We start from the raw sequence: 26,434 nt of genomic DNA on the forward strand, positions 1-26,434 counted from the left end.
TTAAAGTGGGTGCAATGATCTCAAACGATCAATAGATGTTGCAAGGAGAGATGAACTGGTAACAATCTTTTTAGAAAGGAATGCAGACAATCTCCATGAATGGTAAATGGAATGGAATGGAATGATCATCTCTGTCTATTAATAAGGAAAATGTTATACAAAATTGTAAGACATAATTTTTCCTCAGTAACATAGAACATATCCTAGAATTTGAATTGGATTTAAAAAAAAAGAATAGTGGGGCAAAGGTCCTATTCATGTGCTGCACTGTTCCATGTTCTATGTTTTAAGGTACTTGTTAAAATACACAGACCAAAACATTCAGTAAATCAAAATGGACTTCATGTAACTGGTAATATACTTGCTTCAAGACCACAAAAATAGTTGAGGTTCAAGCTACACTATAGGTTCAAGTAACGCCATGCTATATTGGACTGTAACTGGAGAATCTATTTTTAAGATCAGAAATTAAACCATCATTTGCTGCTCATATGAACATTAAAAATAGCATAACTGAAGAGCGGGAAATTCTACTGTGTCCAAATCGATATTGAATCTCCCTCACCCAATCCTGGGCACAGATCCAACCTCTTAGAAAAGATTACCTCATTGTCTGTGTGAATATAATGGTAGGAAATAGACGCCACATCTGCTGACAAAGTGACCAAAGATAAAAGACAACTTACGTGCGTCAAAGTATTCTAGAAATTCAAGTACTTCAACATCTAAAAATATCCTTTATTTATTTATTTCTGTAATATCACAGTTTTAACAGATGCTCACACATTTCATTTCAGCTTTTAAATAAGACCTAACATTGAAATCAAGTTATTGTTGGAAAATATCCAATTTATTTAATTCATAGTGGCCTGTTTTAATGACCATAGGATCTTTTCTTTTGTTTTTGCTTCTCTGGAGTTGTGTAGCTGCATACAAGGCACAGATGGGTAGGATTAGATTAATGATGAGTGTGTGTTGAACCTCTTTTAGAATGAGACAGACTTGATGGATTAGCTAGTTTATTTTTATCCGCTGTTGGTAAGTTCTTTATGAGGGACAGCAGTTCTAATCACACAGAAACACCTACATTTTTTTCTGTATTTAATCAAGGATTTAAAAGATAGTTCACTTATCACCATTTACGGTACGACTGGAATTCACAGCAATGAGCAAATGTTCTAAAATAATCAGAGGTCAAAATTCCTTACGTGACATTTCCTTGCACTGATAAGAGCCAATTTACAAACAGAAAGAGATTATGAAATACTCATGTGTTCTTAAGAGCTTCTTAGAAAGAAAAGAATGAAAGGTTTTGAGGCATATACATAGTTCTTTCAGAATTGCAAATACTAAAAGATGTTTGGTGCCCTGGAAAAAGAGCAATTTTCTTTCTTGATCATTCATAGATTTCAAAAGATCCAAATGCCCATGCGCTGAGGAAATATAAACACACAAACATGTATTTACTTTTGGCACTGTGCAGATTATTGGAAGCAATGGATCAAAATATTTTCTGTAATTAACCCAAACATAAACAAAGTAATTAGAGATGAACAGACTTCTGTTCACAACTTAGTAAAAATCTGAATCCCTAAATCCTTCATCTCATTTTTTAATGTAATAAAACAGCTTGTGACATTTACATGAGACCTGAGGGAATTGGGTTTGGCTCGGGGATTACTGGCAATTACTTGCAGCTTCCATCCCTTGTGCTGGAGGCAAGAGAGGTTCTATTTTGATAGTACAATGCACTGTTGGAAGTGAATGCTGGTTACAGTTCAACTGCACATTTAGTGTTGCTTTTAATCATGAAAATAGTTTCTGTCCATGAGATCAATGCTGCAATTAGCATTGTGCCAAAGGCAACTACAGATGTTGACAAGAAGCATCCCTGTTTCATAACAGTTACCTATCATGGATAATTAAGGAAAGTTATTGTGTAAGGCAAGCATATTTATATGGGTTGCACGGCAACATAATCACATTTACATACCTGGCATTTTTATGTTTTAAATATTCCACCCTCCTATGGTTCTGGTTCTAATAAGTAAGCAGTATTTCATCCACCTGTCTGTAACTTTCATATTGCCATTTTTCTCTCTTGTCTTTACCAAATATGCCTGAGGTTGTAGTACTTTCACATGTTTGAACTATCTTTGATCGGACTTTACTGAACTTTATCTTACACTAAACATTATTCATGTTATTCTCTTTAGCATGCATCTGTGGATGGCTCGATTGTAATCATGTATCGTCTTTCCGCTGACTGGTTAGCACGCAATGAAAGCTTTTCACGTGACAATAAACTAAACTCAACTCAACTCAAGTTAAATTAAAGCTCAACTTTTTCTCCTCCAATGAGGGAGCATGTGTCATCAGTTTGCCTGCCAGTAAAATGAAACCTATTCAACCATTTATTGGTCACTTTAATGATACAGGAAATGAAAAGCTTTTGTGACATTTTAAAAATAAATCCCATTTGGTCCTTAAGGGAGATCTTTTTTTGATCATTTTTCAGGATCATGATATCCCTGACGTAACAACATTTGCAGTCCACCCCTAATTGCTTTTGAAGTGCTGCATCCTTCTGGTGAAGGTGCTCCCACAATGACTACTGAATGGGGATTCCAGTACTTAAACCCAATCATAATGAAGGAATGGAGATTTATTTTCACCGGCATCGACTACGACTTGGAGGAAAGTATGCCAGTAGTGCCTTTAATAACATCAGAAAGCAGAGCAATTGGAGGCCAATTGACTCCTCAAGCCTTCTTCACCATTCAGTGAGATCACAACCTCAGCCTCTGCATCACTTCTCCTTCTCCCACACTCCTTGGCTTGCTTATAGTTCAAATGCCTGTCAATCTCCATCGTGTATCAACTCAATGACACCACCTGCAAAGCTCTCTGGAATTTCAGGTGTCCATGATCAATGAGAAAAGAAATTTCTCTTCCTCTCCATCCTAAATGGGTAACAATCTATTTCTGAAACTTCTGGTGACCTCTCAGCATCCAATCTGTCAGCTCCCCTGCTTCACTAAATCTCCTATGTCCTAATGTCTGCTGAATATGAGCATTATATCCACATATGCTAACTACTATTGTCCTTCCTGATGGTAGAAGTCAACGGTGGAATGTTGGGGAGATGTTAGAGTGACCGGGACATGTAACAGTGGAGTAATTTGTAGACAGCATAACGTAGCGGCCATTGTGCATCTGTGGTGAAGAGAATAAATGTTTCAGGTGATTGGGGTATCAATCAAGCAGGCTGATTTGTTTTGGATGGTGTTGACTAGCTGATACTGCAATGACCCAGGCCAGCGGAGTGAATGCCATTATATTCCTGACCTGCCGTGAAGATGATAAGTCTTGGAGATGTCAGGGCTTGAGTTACTCACCATAGGATACCCAGTCTCTTACCTGTTGCTATAGCCATTGATTCATCTGGCTGATCCTGTTGAGTTTCTGATCAATGCTATCCCCAGGATATTAATGTTGGGTTCACTGAAATGGTAATTCCATGGAATAGAAACATAGAAAATAGGTGCAGGAGTAGGCCATTCGGCCCTTCAAGCCAGCACCACCATGCATTGTGATCATGGCTGATCATCCACAATCAGTACCCCGTTCCTGCCTTCTCCCCATGTCCCTAGATTCCGTTAGCCCTAAGAGCTCTATCTAACTCTCTTTTGAATGCATCCAGTGAATCGGCCTCCACTGCCTTCTGAGGCAGAGAATTCCACAAATTGTCAAAGGAAGGTGGTTTGACTGTCTAATAATTATTTAGAAATTAAATTTACGATAATTGAAGAATGGGTTATGTATTGAAATGAAAAATTAAAATGAACACAAGAAGGTTCACTTAAGGTATTATTGTTCAACCAAGGGTAAAACATTGATATCATTTTGGATAGAATAACCTGACTGCGTGAAACATCCTGCCTCATGTATGCCATAGTCAGAGATTCATACAACACAGGAATAGGCCCTTCGGTACCATTTGCCCATGCCAACCAAGATGCCCCTTCTACGCTAGTCCCATCTTTGGCCCATATCCCTCTAAACCTTTCCTATCCATGTACCTGTCCATATGTCTGTTAAATGTCATAGTACCCGCAGCAACTACTTCCTCAGGCAGCTCATTCCATTTACCCACCTCCTCGCCTTCCAAAATAAACGAAGGAGATTCTTGAAATTAGGTAAAAACATTTTCCAACTAAATATTTTATGAAAGGAGAATAAAGATCACTGCAAGAATTAAATTATAGGAAGCCATATGGTCTATATTTTAAAGGCTTTCTTAGAGCTTTGTGAATCTATTACTGACATAAAACATGGATCAAAAATTGGGAACTTGAGTTGCTACGTGATGTTTCACATGAATAATAATTGTATGTTAATCACAAATTCTTTCACGAAGCAACTGCCTTGATTGAAGCAGTGTATTATCCTGTCAAGGGGTGTGATCTGAAGGGTATTTTGATTTTGAAGCAACGGAATAGTTGAAATAATTCCAGATTTTGTTTTTGATTGCAGAAAACAGAGGTGCTCCGTTATTTTCCTCTAGGTAGTTGAATGAATCAGTAGCAAATTCATGCTGATTGCTTGCAGTTTCTTTTTGAAGTCAAATAAAGCAAGTTATTTGAGGTGCAAAGGAACTGCAGATGCTAGAATCTTGAGCAAACCACAAAGTGCTGGAGGAACTCAGCGGGTCAAGCTGCATCTGCGGAGGGAATGGATAGATGATATTTCAGGTCAGGACAATTCTTTAATCCGAAAAATCTACCGCTTAAATCACTGTTATTTTTTTCCCTCGTAAACTTGGGTCCTCTAGATCCCGACTCCCCTGCCCTGAGTAAAAGTGTAAAAGACTTACTTTATTACCTATGTTCCTCACCATTTTTATAAACCTCCGTAAAATCACTCATACATCCCAGTGAGAATAAACCCAGTGTATCCAATTTCTCCCTTTAACTACAGTCCTCCATTCTAGGCAATATCCTAGTGAATCTCTTCTGCACTCTCTCTATTCCTACCAGAGCTTACATGTCGTGTGGTGAGCTGAATGAGACAAGTATTTTGTGTGTTTGTGTTTTTATGACTGTTGGCAGATCAATTTCCCTCCTGGGATAAGTAAAGTTCTATCGTATCAGAATGGAACACAATGCTTTGCGTGTCCCGAGTCCCGACAAATTGAGGTATAAATTTGCAGCAAAGAAACTGCTATGGTGTGTAAGCTGCATACATTTTTTGACAAATTGTTCTAAAATATTACATTAAACTTATTGCATTTGTCTTTGCTGCTCTGAGCAGAGCTTGCAAATGGTGAGTGTTCTTTGATTGAAACAACTAAACTCAACTCTCTTCTCACCTATAAGCAATTGAGAACATCCAAGAGGAAAAATCTGAACCGGATCTACCAGTTTGAATTTTAAGATTATAGATTTAAGATAAGTTTAAGAATTTAAGTTGAAGCTATTTACTTCTTGACATAAGCAAACATGGAGCTGATCAAGAATTAAGTTATAGTTGCCTGGTAAATTTTACATAACTCATTTCTTTAACTTGTAGATCTATCTGGATATCATAAGTTTCTCACTTTAAAAATATATTGGCACTGAGATGTAGTCGTCTTATTACTTGCATTGCTTTGTGTAACGTCATTCTCAATCTAGATTTTGATTAGTCCAAGCAGAAAAGTGCTGTCAATAATTTCTTGTAAACAAGGCAATCCGTGCATTGGTCATGCTCTCATGTATTCCAACTACAGAAGGAATAATTGAGGAGCATATACAGTAAGATCTCTTTGTGAAAATGTACTTTCTGAAGCATCATAGTTGTTCCCACTGTAGTATCATGAAGACACAGTGGCTGTAACACAGTGGCTTTGGCCTGTAATATCAGGTTGGTAACATCATATCCGAGAGCAATCATTTATGCCATGCCAACAGACCAACAGAAATAAGATGCCATTAAGGAAACATAGGCAGGAAAATGGAGCAATAGAAAATGGAGCAATAGAAAATGGAAGACTCATTAGTCTTCCTGGAATCCATTTGCAAGCCTCGAGGGACTCATAGGTCTCAATCTGGGATCCTTTGCTGTACAAGAACAGGATCAAATAGCAGTAAACAAGACATAAAATTACAGGCTTGTAAAACCGAGCTGCAATTCTGTGCAGCAAATCATATTAGCCTTGCCGTCATCACCAGCTAGAATTTGAAGTTGAGTTGCTGCAGCGTAACAACCTTCACATAAATGACAAAGTCACATTGGCTCGTCATGCAAGTGGTTATGGAGCCCATTAAAGACACACAAAAAAATCATCGCGCAAAACTATCAAATTTCATTCTTAAAAAGAATTTGCAGTTCACTGCATTGTTCCAGACAGAAAGGAAAAGACTAAAAAAAAATCCTTCTGGTCCATTATTTTTGCATTTCAAAAGAGTGACCCACACACTGTTTAAATGCCAATAAAAGTGCTTGGAGTTATCATATGCCTTCATCTACAGTTGTGCTACATTTTAACTGAGATGTTTTTAACCATTAGAATACATTTGTTTTTTTAACCATAGATCTGGAGCAAACAGCATAATCCTACCTGCACATTAAGATCACTATCAAAATTGAGACTGACAAAATCAATTTATAAAGTGCAGTCATCTTTAGGAAATCAATCTGTTTCAGCTTCTAAGATAGACAATTAAAATAATAAAGTTAGAAGTCTGTTTGTTGTAATTGAAAGAAAGATAAAATATACAAATCTTTTTAATTGCTTGTAATGCATATTGTCTTCCATGTTTTATTGTTGTTCTTAGCCATAATAAATATTCATTTTTAAAAAACCCAGACAACTACAGCATAAACTGGGAACTTTTCGGGCATCACAGGTTGAAAATGAATCTAGACAACTCCAAAGATAAACAGAATTGAAAATCAAGTTAGTCGAGACCAAAGATAGACACAAAGTGCAGGAGTAACGCAAATGTGCCTGGCAGCTTCTCTGGAGAAAAAGGATAGTTAATGTTTCATGTTGGGACCCTTCATCAGACTGAAAGTAGAGTGTGAGGGGTGGGGTTTGAAGAGCTGGAGGCAAGAAAAGACCAGGACAAATCAGGGGCGGCCACAAATGACCACAGGCAGGGTGGAGCCCTGGTAGGCCAATTGTTGGCTAGGGAAGGTGTGTTCTCGAGGGATACAATGTAGTAAACTGTGGAACTAATTAAACAACTAGGGTGGAAGAAGGGGATAAGTGGGGAGGGGAGGGGAGTGTTAGTAGAAGTTACTTTAAATTAGAGAATTCAACGTTCATACTGTTGGGTTGTGAACTACCCAAGCAAAATAATTAGCTGACCAAAGCAGGTTTCTGCATATTTCTGTCTTAGTGTGTTTTTTTTCTAATGCATTAACTCTCCCAAATAGTGTCAATAGTGATACCAGCAAAATGTTGGTTTGAAAAATGGCAGATTTTATTTACTCAGGGAATAGCCATATTTTTCTCAGTTACTCCTGAAATTATACGATGTAAAGGGACAACACTGAAACTCCATTCTTTGTTCTTACAGAGATCTGTGACTTCCCACAACTTGCCTTTTGAATTGCTTATTTTCCCATGGAGATCAGGGGCACACTCACTCTCAGTTTCCCTGCCTTGAGATCATTCCAAGCAGACGTGACTGATCTTTGCAACATCCCACAGTTGGCTGCTGACTGTTGCTTTAGTGAGGTCAACCAATCTCCGTTCTCAATGAGAACAGACTTCATCTATTATTCTTTCAACTCGCGGGAGGAAGCATAGAGGATCTGGGCACTTGCCTCGAATGCAACTTCAAAAGGTGCAGGTGTCATAAACTGTACTGCAGTCCTTGCAGCAACGTATCAGTCAGACATCTGCTGTAGCCCCTGCCTATGGGGAAGCTCTCCATGATGTCCTTCGACAATATACATATTTCCAGTGACCACTGCACTTTACCAGCCTATCTCTGACCCCTGGGAGCACTTTCTCCCTTATTTACAGCATCCATTCTTTCGGAAGCAAAGTTCCCTTATCTTGCATATATTTTGGCATGTTGTTTTAAGAGATGGATGTAAAGATTGCACTTGCTGGACTTCAGCTACAAGTTCATGAAACACATCAATAGCGAACCGTGTGTTGAGACCACTAATGTTAGCTTACAGCACAACGAAACACTAGGGCACCTGGCAGTGCTGTTCTGCAAACAACAGAAGATATCCCTTCTTTATGCAACTTCCAAACCCAGTATTTGAGTGACCCACACACTGTTTAAATGCCAATAAAAGTGTTTGGAGTGATCATATTCCTTCATCTGCAGTTGTGCTACATTTTAACAGATGCTTTCAACCATTAGAATACATTTGTTTTTTTAACCATAGGTCTGGAGCTAACAGCATAATCCTACCTGCTAAAGTTTGTGCACACAAATGAAAAATGCAGCATGTTATATCAATGAGGTTTGGTCAGGTAATAACATTAATGTAATTTTTAAAAATATATTAAAATAGCATTAATTATTTTTCAATTCAATTTTAACTTTCTCATCCAATATTGGCTTGACATGACCAAACCTCTGCAAAAATGCTTCCACCTACCCAAAGAAAACTGGTATTATTATTATTCCAGAAAGTAATTTTTATTTGGATCATTTGATTCAAGTATTGGCAATCAATAGACTTTAATCAATGGAATACGTGCCAGTAGGTAAACAATTACAGGAAAATGTAGCTTCAGAAAATGGATGGCTCTGCAGTCTCCCTGGAGTCTTTGTTCATCTCCTGGGAGCCACAAATCTCAATCGGAGGACATTTGCTGCAGAGGAACAAGATCAAATTCCAGTAAATGCACTGGAAGTTGCTGCTTTACAAAATTGAACAGTTGTTCTGGACAGCAAATCATATTTGTCTTATTGTTGTTAACAGTAAGTCCTCAAAATCACCAAACCATTGCAGGAAATACAGCTGCTGTGCTATTACTTTAAGAACATATGAAATAAAACCAGCAGTCATGTGGCCCCTTGAGCCTGCTCCACCACTGAAAAAGATAATAGATATTCCCATGTCGCAAGTGCACTTTGCCACCCTTTCGTCTTATACTCTAAATCAAATGTGAATTTTTCTCTATGTTTTCAATATAGTATCAGCATTCTGGTGATCACCGGGGATGTTCACAATGTGGGAGAGGCGGGACTTCCTGCTCATCTGGCAGTTTATGGCCTTTGAAAAATCATCCTCAAAATTCGAACATTGTGAGGTTATGGATGTTTGTGCATGTGCTGGAAATCTGAATGGTATCCCCACAAATGCCAAAAGCACTCAACTGAACAGGCACCATCCTTATGGAGAAAAAAACAGTCAACATTTCAGGTCACCAACCTTCATCAGAACTGGAAAAGAAAAAACAACTGTTTACACGTGCAGAAATAGAAGGGTAGAGAGACAGAGAATTTAGTCCACAGGGAAGGAGTTTTCAGTGAGATCTCCTCACCCCCTGTCCTGATTTAGATTTTAGACTTTAGAGATACACCGCAGAAACGGTCCCTTTGGTCCACCGAGTCTGCACCGACCAGCGATCACCTTATACACTAACATAATCCTGCACACTAGGGACAATTTAACAATTTTTACCAAAGCCAATTAACCTACAAACCTGTATGTCTTTGGAACATGGGAGGAAACTGGAGCACCTGGGGAAAATCCATGCGGTCACAGGGAGAATGTACAACACATGCAGACAGCACCTGGATCAGTAGTCAGGGTCGTACCCAGGTCCCTGGCTCTGTAAGGGCAGCAACTCTACTGCTGAGCCACTATACCGCTTAAGGCAGAAGATCAAGGGATATCTTCAAAAACATTGATGACACTTCTTTGATGTTCCTCTCATTTTAAGGGAGGAAACCAGAAAAGACAAGGAAAAATAGAAAACAAATATAAGAATTACAAATAGAAAAGATTATAGATACAGCACACAGGATGGGGAACTGGTGGGAATTAGATGGTAGCAAGAAAAATCACCTTAAAACAATTTATGGGAAGTTTACTTTCATTTTAGGATGGGATGGGATAGGATTTCACCCATTTTTCCTTTTGCTCTGGATGAAAAAGAGCAATATCTCATAAAGAATAGGTAATCTTGAGCAAGGTCTGGCCTAAAATACAATTACAAGAGCTGTACTGAAATGCAACAGATAGGCTGACAGCACTGTGTGGTGCTGCAATTCCCAGGAGGATTTACAACAAGCATTGATATCTGGCATTATTCTACATCATTAGGTTTGGTAGGGAGGATTATTACTAAAACATGAAAATTAGATGTATTTTTTGTATGTCCACATTAATCCTCATTCTTAAATGGTTTAAATGAAGATATATGAAAATGCTTGATCTTAACAGTGAATTGTTTTGTCTACAATTTGCCACTGATGAATGCAAGTTGTTGCTCTAAGAGAATTTAACGAGGATTGGTTCTCGGTGGAAAGGTAATTTGAACCTGTTCTTGTTTTGTTCTGTTTGCCTTCTTTGAAAAAATCTTCACTGCAGCAATGAAATGCATGTATGTGCCTCCAATTGAATGGCAATGGCGATGGCGGCCCTCTGTTTGGTGAAATCAAGGTGCAAACATATGCACAACACCTGTTGCCAGTCTAACTCTAAAAAAAATCATGTTTATGAATATTTATTGTTTGGGTTCAGGGTGCCATTTTATTTTAAACTGTAATGTTGATTAATGTGCATTGCAATTATAAATCATTAAAAGGTATCACTGAAGCAAAATGTTTAATTAAGGAGAGGCAAAAAAAGGTCACATTTTCAGTATTGAATATTTTATTCTGCATTTTTTTTTCTACATGTTAATTAAAAATTATGAAAGGAGTCACGCGCTAATTATATTAAGAGTAATAGGGTAGCCAGGGAAACTGGATCCCCTTAGATACCGAAGAGCTATTTTATTTGTGGAGGCAGGGGATGTGGGCGAAGTAGGAAATTAATAATTCTCATCTGTATTCATCAAGGGGAGGGACGTGAGAGGTACTGAATTTTGGTAAGGATACATTGATAGTCTGGAGCATGTCAGTATTAAGCAGGTGGTGATGTTAAATGACAGGGAATTCATAAGGACTGCTACATCCCCAGGTAGATTGAGATCTATCCAAGGATGCTACGGGAAGCAATGGAGGAGATAACTGGGACCTTTACAGAGACTTCTGTATCTTTGTCAGTTACCTATGAGGTACCAGAAGACTGGAGGATAGATGATATTGTTCCTTTATTGAAGAAGAGCAGCAGGGATAAACCAGCTAACTTTAGGCTGGCGAGCCTTACGTAAGTGGTAGGGAAATTATTGGAGAAAATTCGAAGAGATTGAGTTTATGTATATTTGGAAAGGCAGGGGCTGATCAGGACAGTCAGCATGGCTTTGTGATGAAGATTTCCCCTTCACAATGCTATGCTGACTGTCCTTGATCAGCTCCAACCTTTCCAAATATACATAAATCCTATCTCTTGCAATTTTCTTATTGATTTGATTGCGAGTTTTGAGAAGGTAACAAAAAAGATGAAGGTAGGGTGGTAGATATTCTCTATATGGACTCTCGTGAGGCATTTGACAAGGTCCTGCTTGGTAGGCTGGCCCAGGAGATTAGGACACATGGGATCTAAGGTAAACTGTTTAATTGGATCCAAAATTGGCGTGATAGGACGCAGTGGGTAGAGGTGGTAAAATGGCTTTTGCACTGAAACTCTGGTCAGTGATATACCACTGGAATCAGTGCTGGGTCCCTTGTTGTTTATAATACACATTAATGATTGGGTGTAAATATTGGCCATATGATAAGAGGGTCTGTGGATTACATGAAAGTTGGTGGTGTTATAGATAGCAAAGAAGATTGTCTAGGGCAATAGCAATACATAGATCAGATGGAAAGTTGAGCAGAGCAGAAGCAGATAGAATTTAATCCCAAAAGTTTGAGGTGGTACATCTTGGGAAGTCAAATAGGTATAAGATCTATACATTAAATGAGAGGCCCCCGAGGAATGTTGATGAACAGAGAGACATAAGGATCCAAGTCATGGTTCCTTGAAATTGACTACAGAAGCCAAAAGGGAGGTGAAGAAGCCATATGGCATGTTTGCTGTTATAGGTGAGGGCACAGAGAGAGGGGACGTTATGTTGCAACTTAAGAAAACACTGGTTAAACCACATGTAGAATTATGTGCGGTTCTGGTCCTGCTATTAATAATTTTATATTCCTCTATCGGATCACCCCTCAGTCTCCTCCTCTCCAGGGAAAACAAGATTTTCAATCTCATGTCAATATATCACAACCTATCCAATCTCTGTTCATAACTAAAGTCAATGATTCAATGAAACTTTATTGTCACATGTACCTAAATACAGTGAAATGCTTTGTTTTGCATACAACCCGGTAAAATCATGTAGCAGACCTCACCTAGGAAGAATTATTCACAAAATGCTGGAGTAACTCAGCAGGTCAGGCAGCACCTCGGGAGAGAAGGAATGGGTGACGTTTCAGGTCGAGACCCTTCTTCAGACTGAAGAACATGTGTTTGCCATGTTTTGGTGCCGACAAAGTTACAAAAGTTCACCGTTCAATCCTATCTACTGCCTGCCGCCGCCGCACGTGGCAGCAGCCTCCCCCTCCCCCTCCACCCACCACCCCCCGCTGGTTCCCCTTTTGTCTCGGCCAGCTTGTATTTTGTTCTAGGTGGCCCACCCCACCATGCCCCCCTTGCTCTCCGACGGCTTTCCCTCGGCTCCCCCTTGGCCCTCCTCGCTCCAAACCAGGTTACACTGGTGAATCTCCTTTGCATTCTCTCCGGTGATGATTAAAGGACGTAGTTATGCTGCATTCCACCCTACTGCCCCCCCTTGCCCCCCTTCCCTCCTGCCCCTCTCCCGCCCTTCCACCACTCTGGCCCCACCACTTTGCCCCACCCCCCTCCTTTAGCCACATAACAAGTATTGAAAGACAAAAGTTCGTTTTCCAGTGCAGACATTTGAAGGGTTAATCCAAGGCAGGTCACATTTTCTTTTATTTCCTGAAGATATTTACTTCCTTGTTTTCTCATCTCTCCGGCTCCATAGCTCCTTCTGTTTTTCTGCTCTCGAGGGTAAAGAAATCTGTTCTGCAGTAAAGCACCTTAACCTGAATTATTCGAACAGTGTCGTCCTTTCACAGTAAGTGAAGACTTTGTATGGCTTTTAACATTAACAAGATAGTTAAGTAAGTGATAAAGCAGGATTTGCTAGTTTTAGTAGCTTTTAAATCAAAGTCAGTACTTGTTACTCAACTTAAGCCCAGATTTTAATGCCTATCTGTTAATCAACGTTTCAGTCAATTCATGCTCCTATCAAAGGAACATTTTTTGTGCTTACTCGATAGTCATATCAATGTACTCTACCTTAAATAGCAAAACGTGGATTTACATGTGTGAGTCACTTCAAGAACACTCTTCCAGTGTCGCATGAGTCATCAGGATTTGATGCAGAGTGAAAGTTTGACACTTGCTGATGGAAATTAAAAAAAGGATTGTTTTTTCCTGGTGAATGTTAAGAACAAGTTCAGAGGTGCAATAATTAGAAAATGCAATCAAGAACGGATTTTTCAAATGTAACAAAATCCACAGAACATTAAATCAAACGTTAGTCATTGGTACAGTTGAATTACATCGCCACCTTTACATTGACGGTACCGTGCTTAGACCAGGCGATAATTTCGCCAAACATTTGCGTTCGATCCACCAGGGTTTGCTGGATTTCTCAGTTGCCATCCATTTTAACTTCGCTTTCCATTCCCACCCTGACTTTTCTGTCCTGGGCCTCCTCCATTGTCAGAATGAGTTCACGTGCAAACTGAAGAAACAGCACCTTATATTCCACGGATGGTTTACAAAGCAATGGTATGAACATTCAATTCTCCAATTTCAAATATAACCCCTCTACGTCCTTCTTTCTCCTGTCCCCCCACCCCAGTGCCCACCCATATCTCCCACCATTTCCCACCCTGTACGCTCCTCTCCCATCATCTCGTCCCATATTTCCTTATATGCTTTTCATCTCCACTTTCCCCTCCCCTATCCCCCTCCATCCATATCCCTCCCTCCAGCTTTATATTTCACTCCTTTTCTTTCCTCATCTGACACTCTTTTGTCTCAATTTCATCTCTAGCCTTTGTCACTATCTCCACTCCTGCCAATCAGTCCCCCTTCACATTATCCACCTATCACTCGCCATGCTTTGCCCCACCTTTATTAACTCCCCCCCCATCAGTCTAAAGAAAGGTCCTAACCTGAAACGTTGTCTGTCCATCCCCTCCACAGATGCTGCCTGACCTGTAGAGCTTCTTCAGCATTTTTGGTTTGAATTAAATAGAGAATTTGTTTCGAGCATTTGTTTGTTACATGAAACCTAAATAGAATTCCCATATATTCATACCCTTTAAACTGAAGCACACAGGTATCTAGCAGATAACATGGGATTGGCTATGTCATTGCTGAATTCCATTTTGTTTATATTAGGAATTAATGTGCAATTGGGTAAACATTCAGAACCTTTCTCCCAGATTGTTCTTGTCAAGAACAAGAGGCCATAGCTTTAAGGTGGGATGAACAAAGTGTGAAGGAGATGTACAGAACAGGTGTTTTTCTCAGAGAGTGGTGGGTGCCTGGAATACACTGCCAGGGGTGGTAGTGGAGGCAGATACAATTGTAGCATTTCAGAGACTTTTAGATAGCCACCTGGATATAATAACATATATAACATATAACAACTACAGCATGGAAACAGGCCTGTCCGGCCCTACCAGTCCACGCCGACCATTCTCCCTGACCTAGTCTCATCTACCTGCACTCAGACCATAACCCTCTAATCCCCTCTCATCCATATACCTATCCAATTTACTCTTAAATAATAAAATCGAGCCAGCCTCCACCACTTCCACCGGAAGCCCATTCCATACAGCTACAACCCTCTGAGTAAAGAAGTTCCCCCTCATGTTACCCCTAAACCTTTGTCCCTCAATTCTGAAGCTATGTCCCCTTGTTGGAATCTTCCCCACTCTCAAAGGGAAAAGCCTACCCACGTCAACTCTGTCCGTCCCTCTCAAAATTTTAAAAACCTCTATCAAGTCCCCCCTCAACCTTCTACGCTCCAAAGAATAAAGACCCAACCTGTTCAACCTCTCTCTGTAGCCTAAGTGCTGAAACCCAGGCAACATTCTAGTAAATCTCCTCTGTACCCTCTCCATTTTGTCGACATCCTTCCTATAATTTGGCGACCAGAACTGCACACTATACTCCAGATTCGGCCTCACCAATGCCCTGTACAATTTCAACATTACATCCCAACTTCTATACTCGATGCTCTGATTTATAAAGGCAAGCATACCAAACGCCTTCTTCACCACCCTATCCACATGAGATTCCACCTTCAGGGAACAATGCACAGTTATTCCCAGATCCCTCTGTTCCACTGCATTCCTCAATTCCCTACCATTTACCCTGTACGTCCTATTTTGATTTGTCCTACCAAAATGCAGCACCTCACACTTATCAGCATTAAACTCCATCTGCCATCTTTCAGCCCACCCTTCCAAAAGGCCCAAGTCTCTCTGTAGACTTTGAAAATCTATCAGGTAATGCAGGGATATGGATCACCTGCAGGCAGAGGAGATTCGTTTAACTTATCATGTTCAGCAGAGATATTGTGGGCACTGTACTGTCCCATCTTCTACGTTCTATGTAAAAATTATTCAGGATAATGCATTGAATCCAGAAAACAAAATATTTCTAGTCCTGTATCACTGTGAGTCAGAGATGCTACAATATTCATCACTTAAGCATTATACTACTCAGCTTCTGTACTGTAACTTTGATTTGTTGAGGCAGCAGAGTGGCACAGTGGTAGACTTGCTGCCTTACAACATCAGAGACCCAGGTTCGATCCTGACTACGGGTGCTGTCTGTACAGAGTTTGTCCATTCTTCCTGTGACCACGTGGGTTTTCTCCGAGTGCTTTGGTTTCCTCCTACACTCCAAAGATGTACAGGTTTGTAGGTTGATGGCTTCTGTAAAATTATAAATTGTCGCTAATGTGTTGGATAGTGCTAGTGTATGCGGTTTTTGGCGGTTGGTGTGGACTAGGTGGACCACAGGCCATGTTTCCATGTTGCATCTCGGAAGTCCAAAGGCTTTCCACAATACCCTTTAGAACAGGACTGCAGGGTTCTATTGAAGAGGGAACTATTGTATAACTTTAAAAACAAAAGACCAGATTATGTAATCTGTGCTAAAATGGCAAGATCTGTGGCCAACCTTTCCACATGTGTCTGAAGAAGGCTCCTATCACGAAACTCTGCCTGTTCATTGTCTCCCCAGTTGCTACCTGACCCACTGAGTCCCTCCAGCACTTTGTGTTTTGCTCAGGATTGCAGCGTTTGCAGTCATGTGCGTTTCCACGTGCAATCAGTGAGCTGGAGTTCCCCCTTTTTAAAAAAAAAATGTTTATTTTTTTAATTTTTAATTTAATTAATTACAGTGCATATAACAACAACAGTAAACCCCATCCCTCCCCTTCCCTACATAAACATGAAAACAAACAAACAAAGATAAACAAATAAATAACTAAAAATAAATGTTAAAAAAAACGTAACTACAATGTGACAAAAAAGACAAAAGCACAAAAACATGAGGCAAGGTAATTTTCACAAGTCAAATATTTCAGTATTTTCACTGCTGGATTCAAAGAAGGTACAAAAGCATGTGGCATTGAGGGGATAGTTTTACTTGTCCTTAATATGCTGCAGCACTGGGTTCCATATGTTGAAGAACTTTTGAGGGTTGCCAGACAATTCATATCTCAACCTCTCTACGTGTAAGATGCCCATTAATTCTCTTAACCAAGTCTCAAACTGAGGAGCAGAGTCTGATTTCCATAGTTTCAAAATACATCTGTTGGCAATTACCATACCATAAACCAAGATTGCGCGAGCATTATGGTCTAGCTTCTCGAGCGTTATGGAATACCCGAATAGAGCAGTTTCAGGGTCAGGAGTTAAAGTGACGTTTAAAACAGTAGAGTACCATTGAAATAAAAGACACCAAAAGTTGTGAAGTTTTGGACAAGTCCAAAAGTGGTGAGCGAGTGTACCCTCAGCGGTCTTGCATCTATTACACAAAGGTGAGAGATCAGGAAAGATTTTATGCAGTAGTGCACTACCTTAGAGTAGTGTAATCTGTGTATAACCTTGAATTGAATCAGTTGTAGCCTAGAATTAATAGAACAGGATTTTATACTTTTCAGTACTACCTTCCAGACATCGTCATCAATTTCAATGTTAAGGTCTTCTTCCCAGGTTTGTTTTATTTTTAAAGTAGATTTATCTAGTTTGTTTGAAAAGATACCTACAAAAGATGAGATTAGGTTCTTTGCTTCCGGGGGACCCAGCAAAATTTTGGACAATGAGTCGTCTTCGTGCAGGGACTCAAAAAGCGAATTGTTTTGTCGAACATAATTTCTCAGCTGTAAGTACCTGAAGAATTGAGTTTTGGGCAATGAGAACTTGGATTGTAGCTGATCAAATGATGCAAAGTGTCTATTTATGTAAAGATCTTTTATTGTAACTATCTCTTTACAGCTCCATTCTCTGAACGCTGTGTCTGTAAATGATGGGGGGAAAGCGTGGTTATGCCAGATTGGGGTGTGCATTGATGTATTTGGAAGCTCACAAGCTTTCCTAATTTGGTGCCATATTCTCTGAGCATTGGACAGAGTGAAGTGATCCTCTCTAAGAGAGGTGAGAGATCTGGGTAATGAAAAAAGGAGAGCAGGGAGAGAAGCTTTTGGGGTTAAGCTTTTTTCAATCGCCAGCCAAGGGGGCAGGTCATATCCAACTCCCCGTTCATATGCATACTGCCAGTATACCATGACTCTAACATTGGCTGCCCAATAGTAATATAAAAAGCACGGTAACCCCAGTCCCCCATGTTCCCTCGTTTTTTGAAGAGTTCCCCTTTCTGAACATCTGTAGTGACGAGGTACCTGGTACAGGGAATTTATGGTTTCTAGTTACAGTGACTTCATCAAATTGGCTGAGCAGTTGATCAGATTAGTTTGGTACAACCCAGTGGTATGAATATTGATTTCTCTATCTTCAAGTAACCCTTGCTTTCCCTCACTCCACATCCCTCTCCCACCCTAGTTCTGCTAGTTTCACTGTCTGATTAATTTTACTGATTGTATGCCACCTTGTCACCTTCCCCGCAGTGAACAGTGAACCATTCTACATTTCCTTATCATTGTCTACGTTGATCTGTCCATTACCCTTCCGCATCTCTAGACTCCCTCTCCCCTGACTCTCAGTCTGAAGAAGGGTCTCGACCGAAATGTCACCCATTTCTTCTCTCCAGAGATGCTGAGTTACTCCAGCATTTTGTGTCTATCTTCGATGTAAACTAGTATCTGCAGTTCCTTCCTACACATTTAGTTTGGTTTTGATTAGTTCAGTTTAGTGTAGTTTAGTTGTTTTGTTTATTATTGTCACGTCTTTGGGGTGTGGGAAAAAAACGGAGATCTCGGAGAAAATGCACATAGGTCATAGGGAGAAGGTACAAACTCCGTACAGACAAGCACCCGTGGTCAGGATCGAACCGGGGTCCCTAGCGCTGTAAGGCAGCAACTCTACCACTGTGCCACCGTGCCGCCCAATGTGCTTTTAGAGAGGCACATGCAGTGAATGGAGAGAAATGCAGGCAGAAGTTTTTGACCCCAGAGGGAGAGGGAGGGAGAAGGAGAGACGGTGGTCACGTGCAGACAGAAGAGTAGTTTAATTTGACAGCCTGTCCAGCACAGCTGGGCTGAAGGGCCTGTTGCTGTGCTGTGCTGTATTGGTGGAGAATATTGGGGGGAGAGCTCTAGTGCTGGTTTTTGCATTCACGACCAAGACCCAATAAACAATAATCCTCCATTAATTAGAAGGGCTTTATTCAAATTTTCTGTAAGTTTTGGTGAGCAACAGTTTCCCTCTTTTTAGCTTTGTTATCAAATTGTTGGATAATTTATATAATTTAATAATTTTTAATTAATAATAATAATATATTTTATATAATTTTTTAATGGCTTGGAGGAAGCAGAACTGATTTCTTCAGCTGCTAAGTTACACTTCCAATCATCATCCAATGATTAAGTGCTAACACAATATATATCGGTATATGTACACATCTGTTTTACAGAAATTAAAACTATTACTAAGCACTTCACATTGTAATATGTTCGTGGCTGTTATTAATGTGCACAGAGTGTATCGAAGGCCAGTGTCATTAATGTATATCAAACAAGCTTGTGGATAAAGGTACTAATGAGAAAAGACAGTTAAAGCTGGCAGATGTTTCTGTTTATCAGCTGCCACTATAATTGGTGATTATCTCTGAGAATGACCCCTAGCTCCTGAGGAGATTGTTATTTCTATCTCCATTTACTTTCCACTTGTGTTAACTCTCTCAGGCCCATCATTCCTGTCTCTTCTCCTTCCTCTTGCCAATGCGGTTTCTTATCCCCTTGGATAATTAACATTTTACTAACCCATTCTCACAAAACCCTACCCTAACCACATTTCCATTACCTTCCTATTCTCCTTGTGCGGTCCATTGAGAGACTCCCTCAGTTTGTGCCTGTGCATTAACTTTGCCATCAAGAAAATGCCAGTTAAGGCATTAATAAATTCCTTCTAACAAGCAGCAACTCCAACTATTCTCCTCTGTTGCCTGACTTTTTCACCCAGCCAAGAAGGGCCACATTTTGCAGCCCCCTTTTGTGTCACCCAGTCCTTCCCCTATTGACCTGTGTAAAGTCTTCACACGTCATACAACACAGAACATAGAACACTACAGTTCAAGAACGGGCCCTATGGCCTACAATGTTTGTGCCCAACATGATGTCTAATTAAACTGATTTCATCTGCCTGTCCATGCACAATATCCATTCTCAAACCCATCATTTTTCACGCACTATTTGCCACACCCCCAAAATATTTCCCTTATCACACTCTTTCCCTTTATCTCTCAATCATCTACGTTGATTTAATGCAAATAAAAAAATATGCAATGCAATTAATTTAATGCCTTTAAATGTACAAAGTAAATTTCTTTTCATTTAAAAGAATTTAAAATTAAAATGCAGCAATGTTTGTTTGATATTTGTTGGATATCAACTCCTTCCAGCCATTTTCTCCCCGCTGACAAGCCAATTATTAACTGAATGACTGCAGGCAGCATTGGGATTAGAAAGAAGTTGGGAATGTATAATTATTTAGGGGTGAAGATAAAATGTGTTGGAAGGAACTGCAGTTGCTGGTTTATACCAAAGATTAGCACAAAATGCTGGAGTAATCAGCGGGTCAGGCAACATTTCTTAAGAAAATGAGTAGGTGACATTTCGGGTCGGAACACTTCCTCAGACTTATCACTAGAGATGCTGCCTGACCTGCTGAGTTACTCCAACATTTTGTGTCTATCTTTCGGGGTGAAGTTCAATTTATTGTGTTTTAATGTTTACAGTGTCAGAAGATTATTTATTCAGTACAACAGCTCAACAGATGTTCCCTTCTCAATTACCACAGTTCCTTCCTCAGTCATCTCTACTCTTCCCCAAACTTCACGTTCCCTCCAACCAGCACTGCAGGATTTCCAACTGGTAACTTACCTTCTCCAAATTCTTCACTCATTGAAGACAGCAATGATATCAACCTTAGACTGATCTTGGTGTGTGGTTTCCTGGTAGCTATTGATCTCGGTATAAAACAGCATCTGCAGTTCCTTCCTAAACAAATACAAGAAGATATTTCACAGTAACAATCTCTACTGCATATTGATCTCTACTGCACACTGGCTTAATATGAAGCCCAATATTGTGCTGCTAAAGTTTCACTATTCAGATCGAGTAATTGTTCTATGTTCCTAAGGATGAATGTACTTGAATTTCTAGGTCAAGAGTTTGCAAGGAGATTAAATCTTATTCTAAAATATTTACAAAGGATTTGAAACACACAACAGAGAATGGATAAATACAATTTTGTTGCTGTGAAATATCTTCTTGTATTTGTGTAGGAAGGAACTGCAGATGTTGGTTTATACCGAAGATAGACACAAGATGCAGGAGTAACTCAACGGGTCAGGCAGCATTACTGGAGAGAAAGAATAGGTGATGTTTTGGGTTGGAACCCTTCTTCAGACATTTATTTGTCCTTGTTTTAGACTCTTTAGTAATTCCAGTTATTATGACAAAGTCCCGCAGTTGAAACAAAATTCATAAAGCATTTTGACAACATTACGGGAACCTAGTGGAACCGCTAACAGTGATGTGCCATTTTGAATGGCGCCTTTCATGTAGACAGAATGATCACAGTACCACCTCCCAACAGGTTATTATAATAGACTTTTATAGAAACTCACATTCCATATACCAAGTGGTACAAAGAGTGAGTTTTATTGAAAACCCACAATCTGCCTTCTTAAGGCTAAGGAGGGGCAGGTACTTGAGAACATCACTCTTTGTAAATCCTCTCCTTGTTGCACAGTCTCCTAACTTTGGAAATATACAGCTGTTTTTTTGAAACTCCTTATTTAACAACACCGTTACCCACTGGGATTGTAGCGCTTTTCAAGCAAGTGGCTCACCACAGCTCTCTCATGAGGAAATTGGGAATAAGTATTAAATGTTTACTTAGCCAGTGACACCTACAAACTGAAAATGAGTAAAAGTGAGTTTGTAAACAGTTCAACCATTCCTTTCCTAGCCATTATCTATCATGGATGAAATTGCCTCAGGTGACATGGAAGTAAAGGATCTGGATGAGGAAACAATTTGGGACTTAATTGAAAGCCAACGCCACATAATCACCAACAGTGTTCGACCCTGCCACATCACACCCTTCCTACGGCAGTGTCATGTCATCGGGGAGACAGATGAGGAAGAGATTCTGTTTGCCCCTCACCTTAAACACCGGTGTATGAGAACTGGTAAGCTTTCTTCTCTTAATTTTATGCCGCTGTTTCATTTCTTTCAAGGGGGTTTTAATTGTTTTGGCTTGAAATGGAACACTTCCCATTTTAGGGAGCATTTCTTCTCCCGATGTTGCCAATTAGCTACTGAAGGGATACACCTTTCACGTCAGCTGCCTTCAATGTCTGAGTGAAACTGGCAATTTCATTCCAGAGCCTCGCTATGCAGATTCCTGCAGCTAAAACCCTGCTCCAAATTTGAGTTAATGTGCCAGGCATGTAAGACAAGTTAAATAGATTGTGTGGAGAAAAATTATTATTTGTAACGTTCTTCTGTTACTACGGAGCATTTTTTTAAAATTGAGATGATACTATCCGTCTGCAGTTTCTTGTGTTTGCTTTCACTGCATGTTCTGCGGAATTGTGGTCATCATTCCCAAATCGCATGGATTCATAACTTCATAAGTTCTAGGAGCAGAATTAGGTCATTCGGCCCATCATCTACTGCGCCATTCAATCATGGCTGATCTATCTTTCCCTCTCAAACTCATACTCCTGCCTTCGCCCCATAGCCCCTGACACCATTACTAATCAAAAATTCAGAAATTTGCCAGGCTTTTTTTTTTCACTCCTGGACCTCTGTGCTACATTCACACAAAGCTCCACAGGTTGAAAGGATACCAGCAGGAATGGATCACCCATTTTGTTTTCCATTAATCAATGATAGTGCCCATGAGATGTACTGGCTGAGTTCAGCTTACTCCAGCAATTAGCCAAATACAAAGCCATCAAAAGGTCTGGGAAGCAGCCAAACCATTTAGAATGATTAAAACAATTTTATTTTTAGAATCACCTTCCTGCATTTTAAAACATTGGTCCTTGAAGTAGTTACGGTGAGAAGATTATTTAACACAGTCTAGTTCATTTGTGCTGTCTTTATTTCTAGGATATATGCTCGATCTCTTAAGAACTCGGGGAAAGAAAGGAGGTGTTGCCTTTCTGGAGTCTTTAGGGTTCTATAATCCTGAAATTTATACATCAATAACTGGGAAGGAGCCTACCAAGGATTGTAGCAGCATACTCGGTAAGATCAATTTTTGTTTGCATATTTAATTTTCTCAGATTATTTATTCCCAATGCTTGTATCCATACAAAGTTGTACATTACCTGTGAGAGTGAGTACTCTTTTCCCAGAGTTCAACTAACAGTTTCAGCAAAGAGAGAGAGAAATGGGAAGCGAAAGATAGAGAAAGAATGAGAAGATGCAGAGAAGGAGGGATATCTTACGGAAGTCGGTTCAGAAAGTGTTAGATGGACACTGGAAACAGAGCACTCACTCTCCCAGGTAATGTAGAATTTTGTATGGATACAAGCAATAGAAATAAATAATTTTCCAATGTCCTGCACTCAACGAAGTCAAAGATTTTCTACACTAACGTTAGCTTTATACCTAAAACTTCAAATATATGCATTATTCTGAAAGTACAAAACAGTCTTTTGAACAAATTTAGTTCAGTTTAGAGATATCGGGTCAAAACAGGCTCTCAGCCCACCGAGTCCACTCTGATCAGCAAACACCCATACACGAGTTTTATCCGACACACAAGGGACAATTTACAGAAGCCAATTAAGCTACAAACCTACACGTCTTTGGAGTGTGCAAGGAAACCGGAGCACTCCAGAGAAAACCTATGTGGTCTCCGGGTACAAACTCCGGTTCTCTGGCACTGTAAGGAGGCAACACTACTACTGCGCCACTGTTTTAATAATAGTAGGCTCAAGTCCAAATTGAGTTATTTCATGTTCTCATTTATAGATATGACATTTCTAAATTCACTTCACCTAAGTAAATGATTTATGGAGGAAATCTCAACTTTCAGTGTTCATATGCACAAGGCAACCTGTTATTTTATTTTCCTTTGCTCTTTCAAAGAAAAACTTTCAAAGCATACTTCAGTGGATGAATTTTGAATGCAGTCATCAGGCTAACTGTCTCCCAAATGAGCTGAACTCCAGCTGCTGGGTGATAAAGCATTGTTTTTATTTTGAGCTTTCAGTGACAACACTGCCATATTGCCGACAGACCTTCTTCCACAAGCTCACACTGCCACCTGCAGATTGCTCCAGCATTTAAGAAAACGTGCTGTTCTTGGGAAACTTCACTACATTTGGTTATATTCTCAATAAAACATGCTGGTCTCTATTGTAATGTGTACAAAAATCTTCCCTGCCTGAAGATGATGGTGCACTGTTTATAAACCAGCTATTTATAGTTTTAGTTTCAGTGAGGCAGCGTGGAAACAGGCCCTTCAGTCCACCGAATCCACGCCGACCAACAATCAACAGTACACTGGTTCCATCCTGCATACTAGGGACAATTTACAGAAGCCAATCAACTTATAAGCCAGCACGTCTTTGGAGTGTGGGGGAAACCCGAGCACCCAGAGAAAACCCACGCCATCTCAAGGAAAACGTACAAACTCTGTACAGACAGCACCGCATCTAACGACCGAGTTGAGTTTTATCTGGATCACCTAAAGCCAATTAGTAGCACAAGATTAAAATTGCATTAGTTTACTTGTATAATCATAATGAATTCCTATTAATACAGCCATTTCACTTGAAAATAATTAAAAACATGTAAGTTGCAAAAGGCTTCTATTTTTTACCCATGTGGGAGGAGCTACACTTACAATTGCTGTAAGAACATAAAATGAGGCAACATCACAGCTGCTCTGCAATGGCAATATTACAGTTGGAATAAAGTAAAGCCTAAAGATAAAACCTCAGTTCAATAAGCAAGCCTAATATTTACATGGTCTTTGTAATTTCAGCAACATTTATGAAATTTAAAAATCTAGAATTTTAAGATGAGGTCAACAAAAATCTTATTTAATTGTCTTTAATGGAACCCATAAACCAGTTTCTTTTTGTTTGCTCAACAAATCACAAATATATCGGGTAGAGTGATAAATTAAATGGATTATAATGCATATATATTAACCAATAAAGATCCAACAAGAAGCCTTAAAGAAAGAACAATGAAAATCACTCAAATTACTGTCTTTGGTTGCAGATGAAAAAGGAAATTTAAGTTTGATTCAATATTTAATGAATGAAGTAATGAATGCTCAGAAATGGTTAGGAGAAGAAAAATGTACCAATCATCGGTTGAATGAAAAAATGCAAGGCATGGAAGAGCAAAACCAACAACTCAAGACTGAGCTCAAGAGTTTGAAGGCAGTAGAGGTTAACTTAAGTAGGATGAAAATGGACTGGAATCGTCACCATGATGAAATGATTCGGCTGAAGGAAGAAAATTATCAGATACTGATGCGGTATACAAATACTCTCCAGGAGAAGGAAATGTCTGTAACACGAAGCAGAGAGTTGCAGCAACAGGTATTGCTCTATTGTTCAATCAGTTATTCGTATCATATATGAATGGAGGGATATGGGTACCGTGTAAGTAGGTAAGCGATAATCTTGGCATCATGTTCGGCACAGTCATTATGGGCCAAAGGGCTTGTTCTAATGCTGTACTGTTCTATGTTTTATGTTCTATGTTGTAAAACCCAACTTCAGCTCTAAATGGAATGAAGGTTAATGTGTAGACTGTACCTCCAGAACTTTGACTGTAATTTGTGAGGGGTTTGGGGGGTGAAGGGTGTGGGGGGAGGGGGAGTGAGGAGCATGTGAGTGGGAGAATGGGAGGGTTGTGGAATTGTGAGCTGTGTGGTGGAGGGTGTGTAGGACGAGAAGGGCTCATTTATTTTCTTGATACATTCGTCTGCATAAAAGATTAAGTGAAGTGCACAAGAGATTTTGAATCAGCCTCCTAATCCATCTCATTTCAATAATGAACTGGATTTCTTGTGTTGGGTAGAGTAATGTCAACAGCGTTTTAACCCAATCCATCCTGGATTCATGATTACAGCAGGAAAAGGAATAGGAATACTTCATTGTCACATGTGACGAGGCACAGTGAGATTCTTTGCTTGCCTACACAATGTATACAAATAGCAGCCACCTACAGTGCTGACAAAGTTACAACCTCACGGCAGTCCCCCCACGCCGAGCCCTCCATTGTTCTTCCCCCCCCCCCCTTAACGACGGTCCCCCCACGCCGGGTCCTCCATTGTTCTTCCCCCCCCCCTCACGGCGGTCCCCCCATGCTGGGTCCTCCATTGTTCTTCCCTTCCCCCCTCACGGTGGTCCCCCCATGCCGGGTCCTCCATTGTTCTTCCCGCCCCCTTCATGGCGGTTCCCCCACACTGGGTCCTCCATTGTTCTTCCCAATTGTTCTTTCGCATAGCAGCAGAAACCCCTGTCTATTGCCTGCACTGCTGAATCCTCTACCAATTTTATCCTTGAACCCATCAATTTAGTTTAATTCAGTTTAGAA

At 39.9% G+C, this 26,434-nt stretch overlaps 1 protein-coding gene across 3 annotated transcripts in view; it reads left to right on the plus strand.

Annotated features, from left to right (window-relative positions):
- The first annotated feature begins 4,659 nt into the window (after positions 1–4,659).
- The window catches only part of card14 (caspase recruitment domain family, member 14), a 61,075-nt gene continuing 39,300 nt past the window's right edge, over positions 4,660–26,434 (plus strand). Inside the window, exons 1-5 of one of the 3 annotated variants that reach the window (XM_078401300.1) lie at positions 10,238–10,493; positions 13,121–13,213; positions 21,825–22,047; positions 22,976–23,113; positions 25,106–25,431. In XM_078401300.1, coding sequence (XP_078257426.1) covers positions 21,837–22,047; positions 22,976–23,113; positions 25,106–25,431 — 675 coding nt within the window. In that variant the 5' untranslated portion in view covers positions 10,238–10,493; positions 13,121–13,213; positions 21,825–21,836. Of the gene's footprint in view, positions 4,755–10,237; positions 10,494–13,120; positions 13,214–21,824; positions 22,048–22,975; positions 23,114–25,105; positions 25,432–26,434 lie in introns of those variants that run through there. The other 2 variants (XM_078401299.1, XM_078401301.1) reach the window with 2 other exon arrangements.

This window comes from Rhinoraja longicauda, chromosome 6 (assembly GCF_053455715.1).
Source record: "Rhinoraja longicauda isolate Sanriku21f chromosome 6, sRhiLon1.1, whole genome shotgun sequence".
Lineage (NCBI taxonomy): Eukaryota > Metazoa > Chordata > Chondrichthyes > Rajiformes > Arhynchobatidae > Rhinoraja > Rhinoraja longicauda.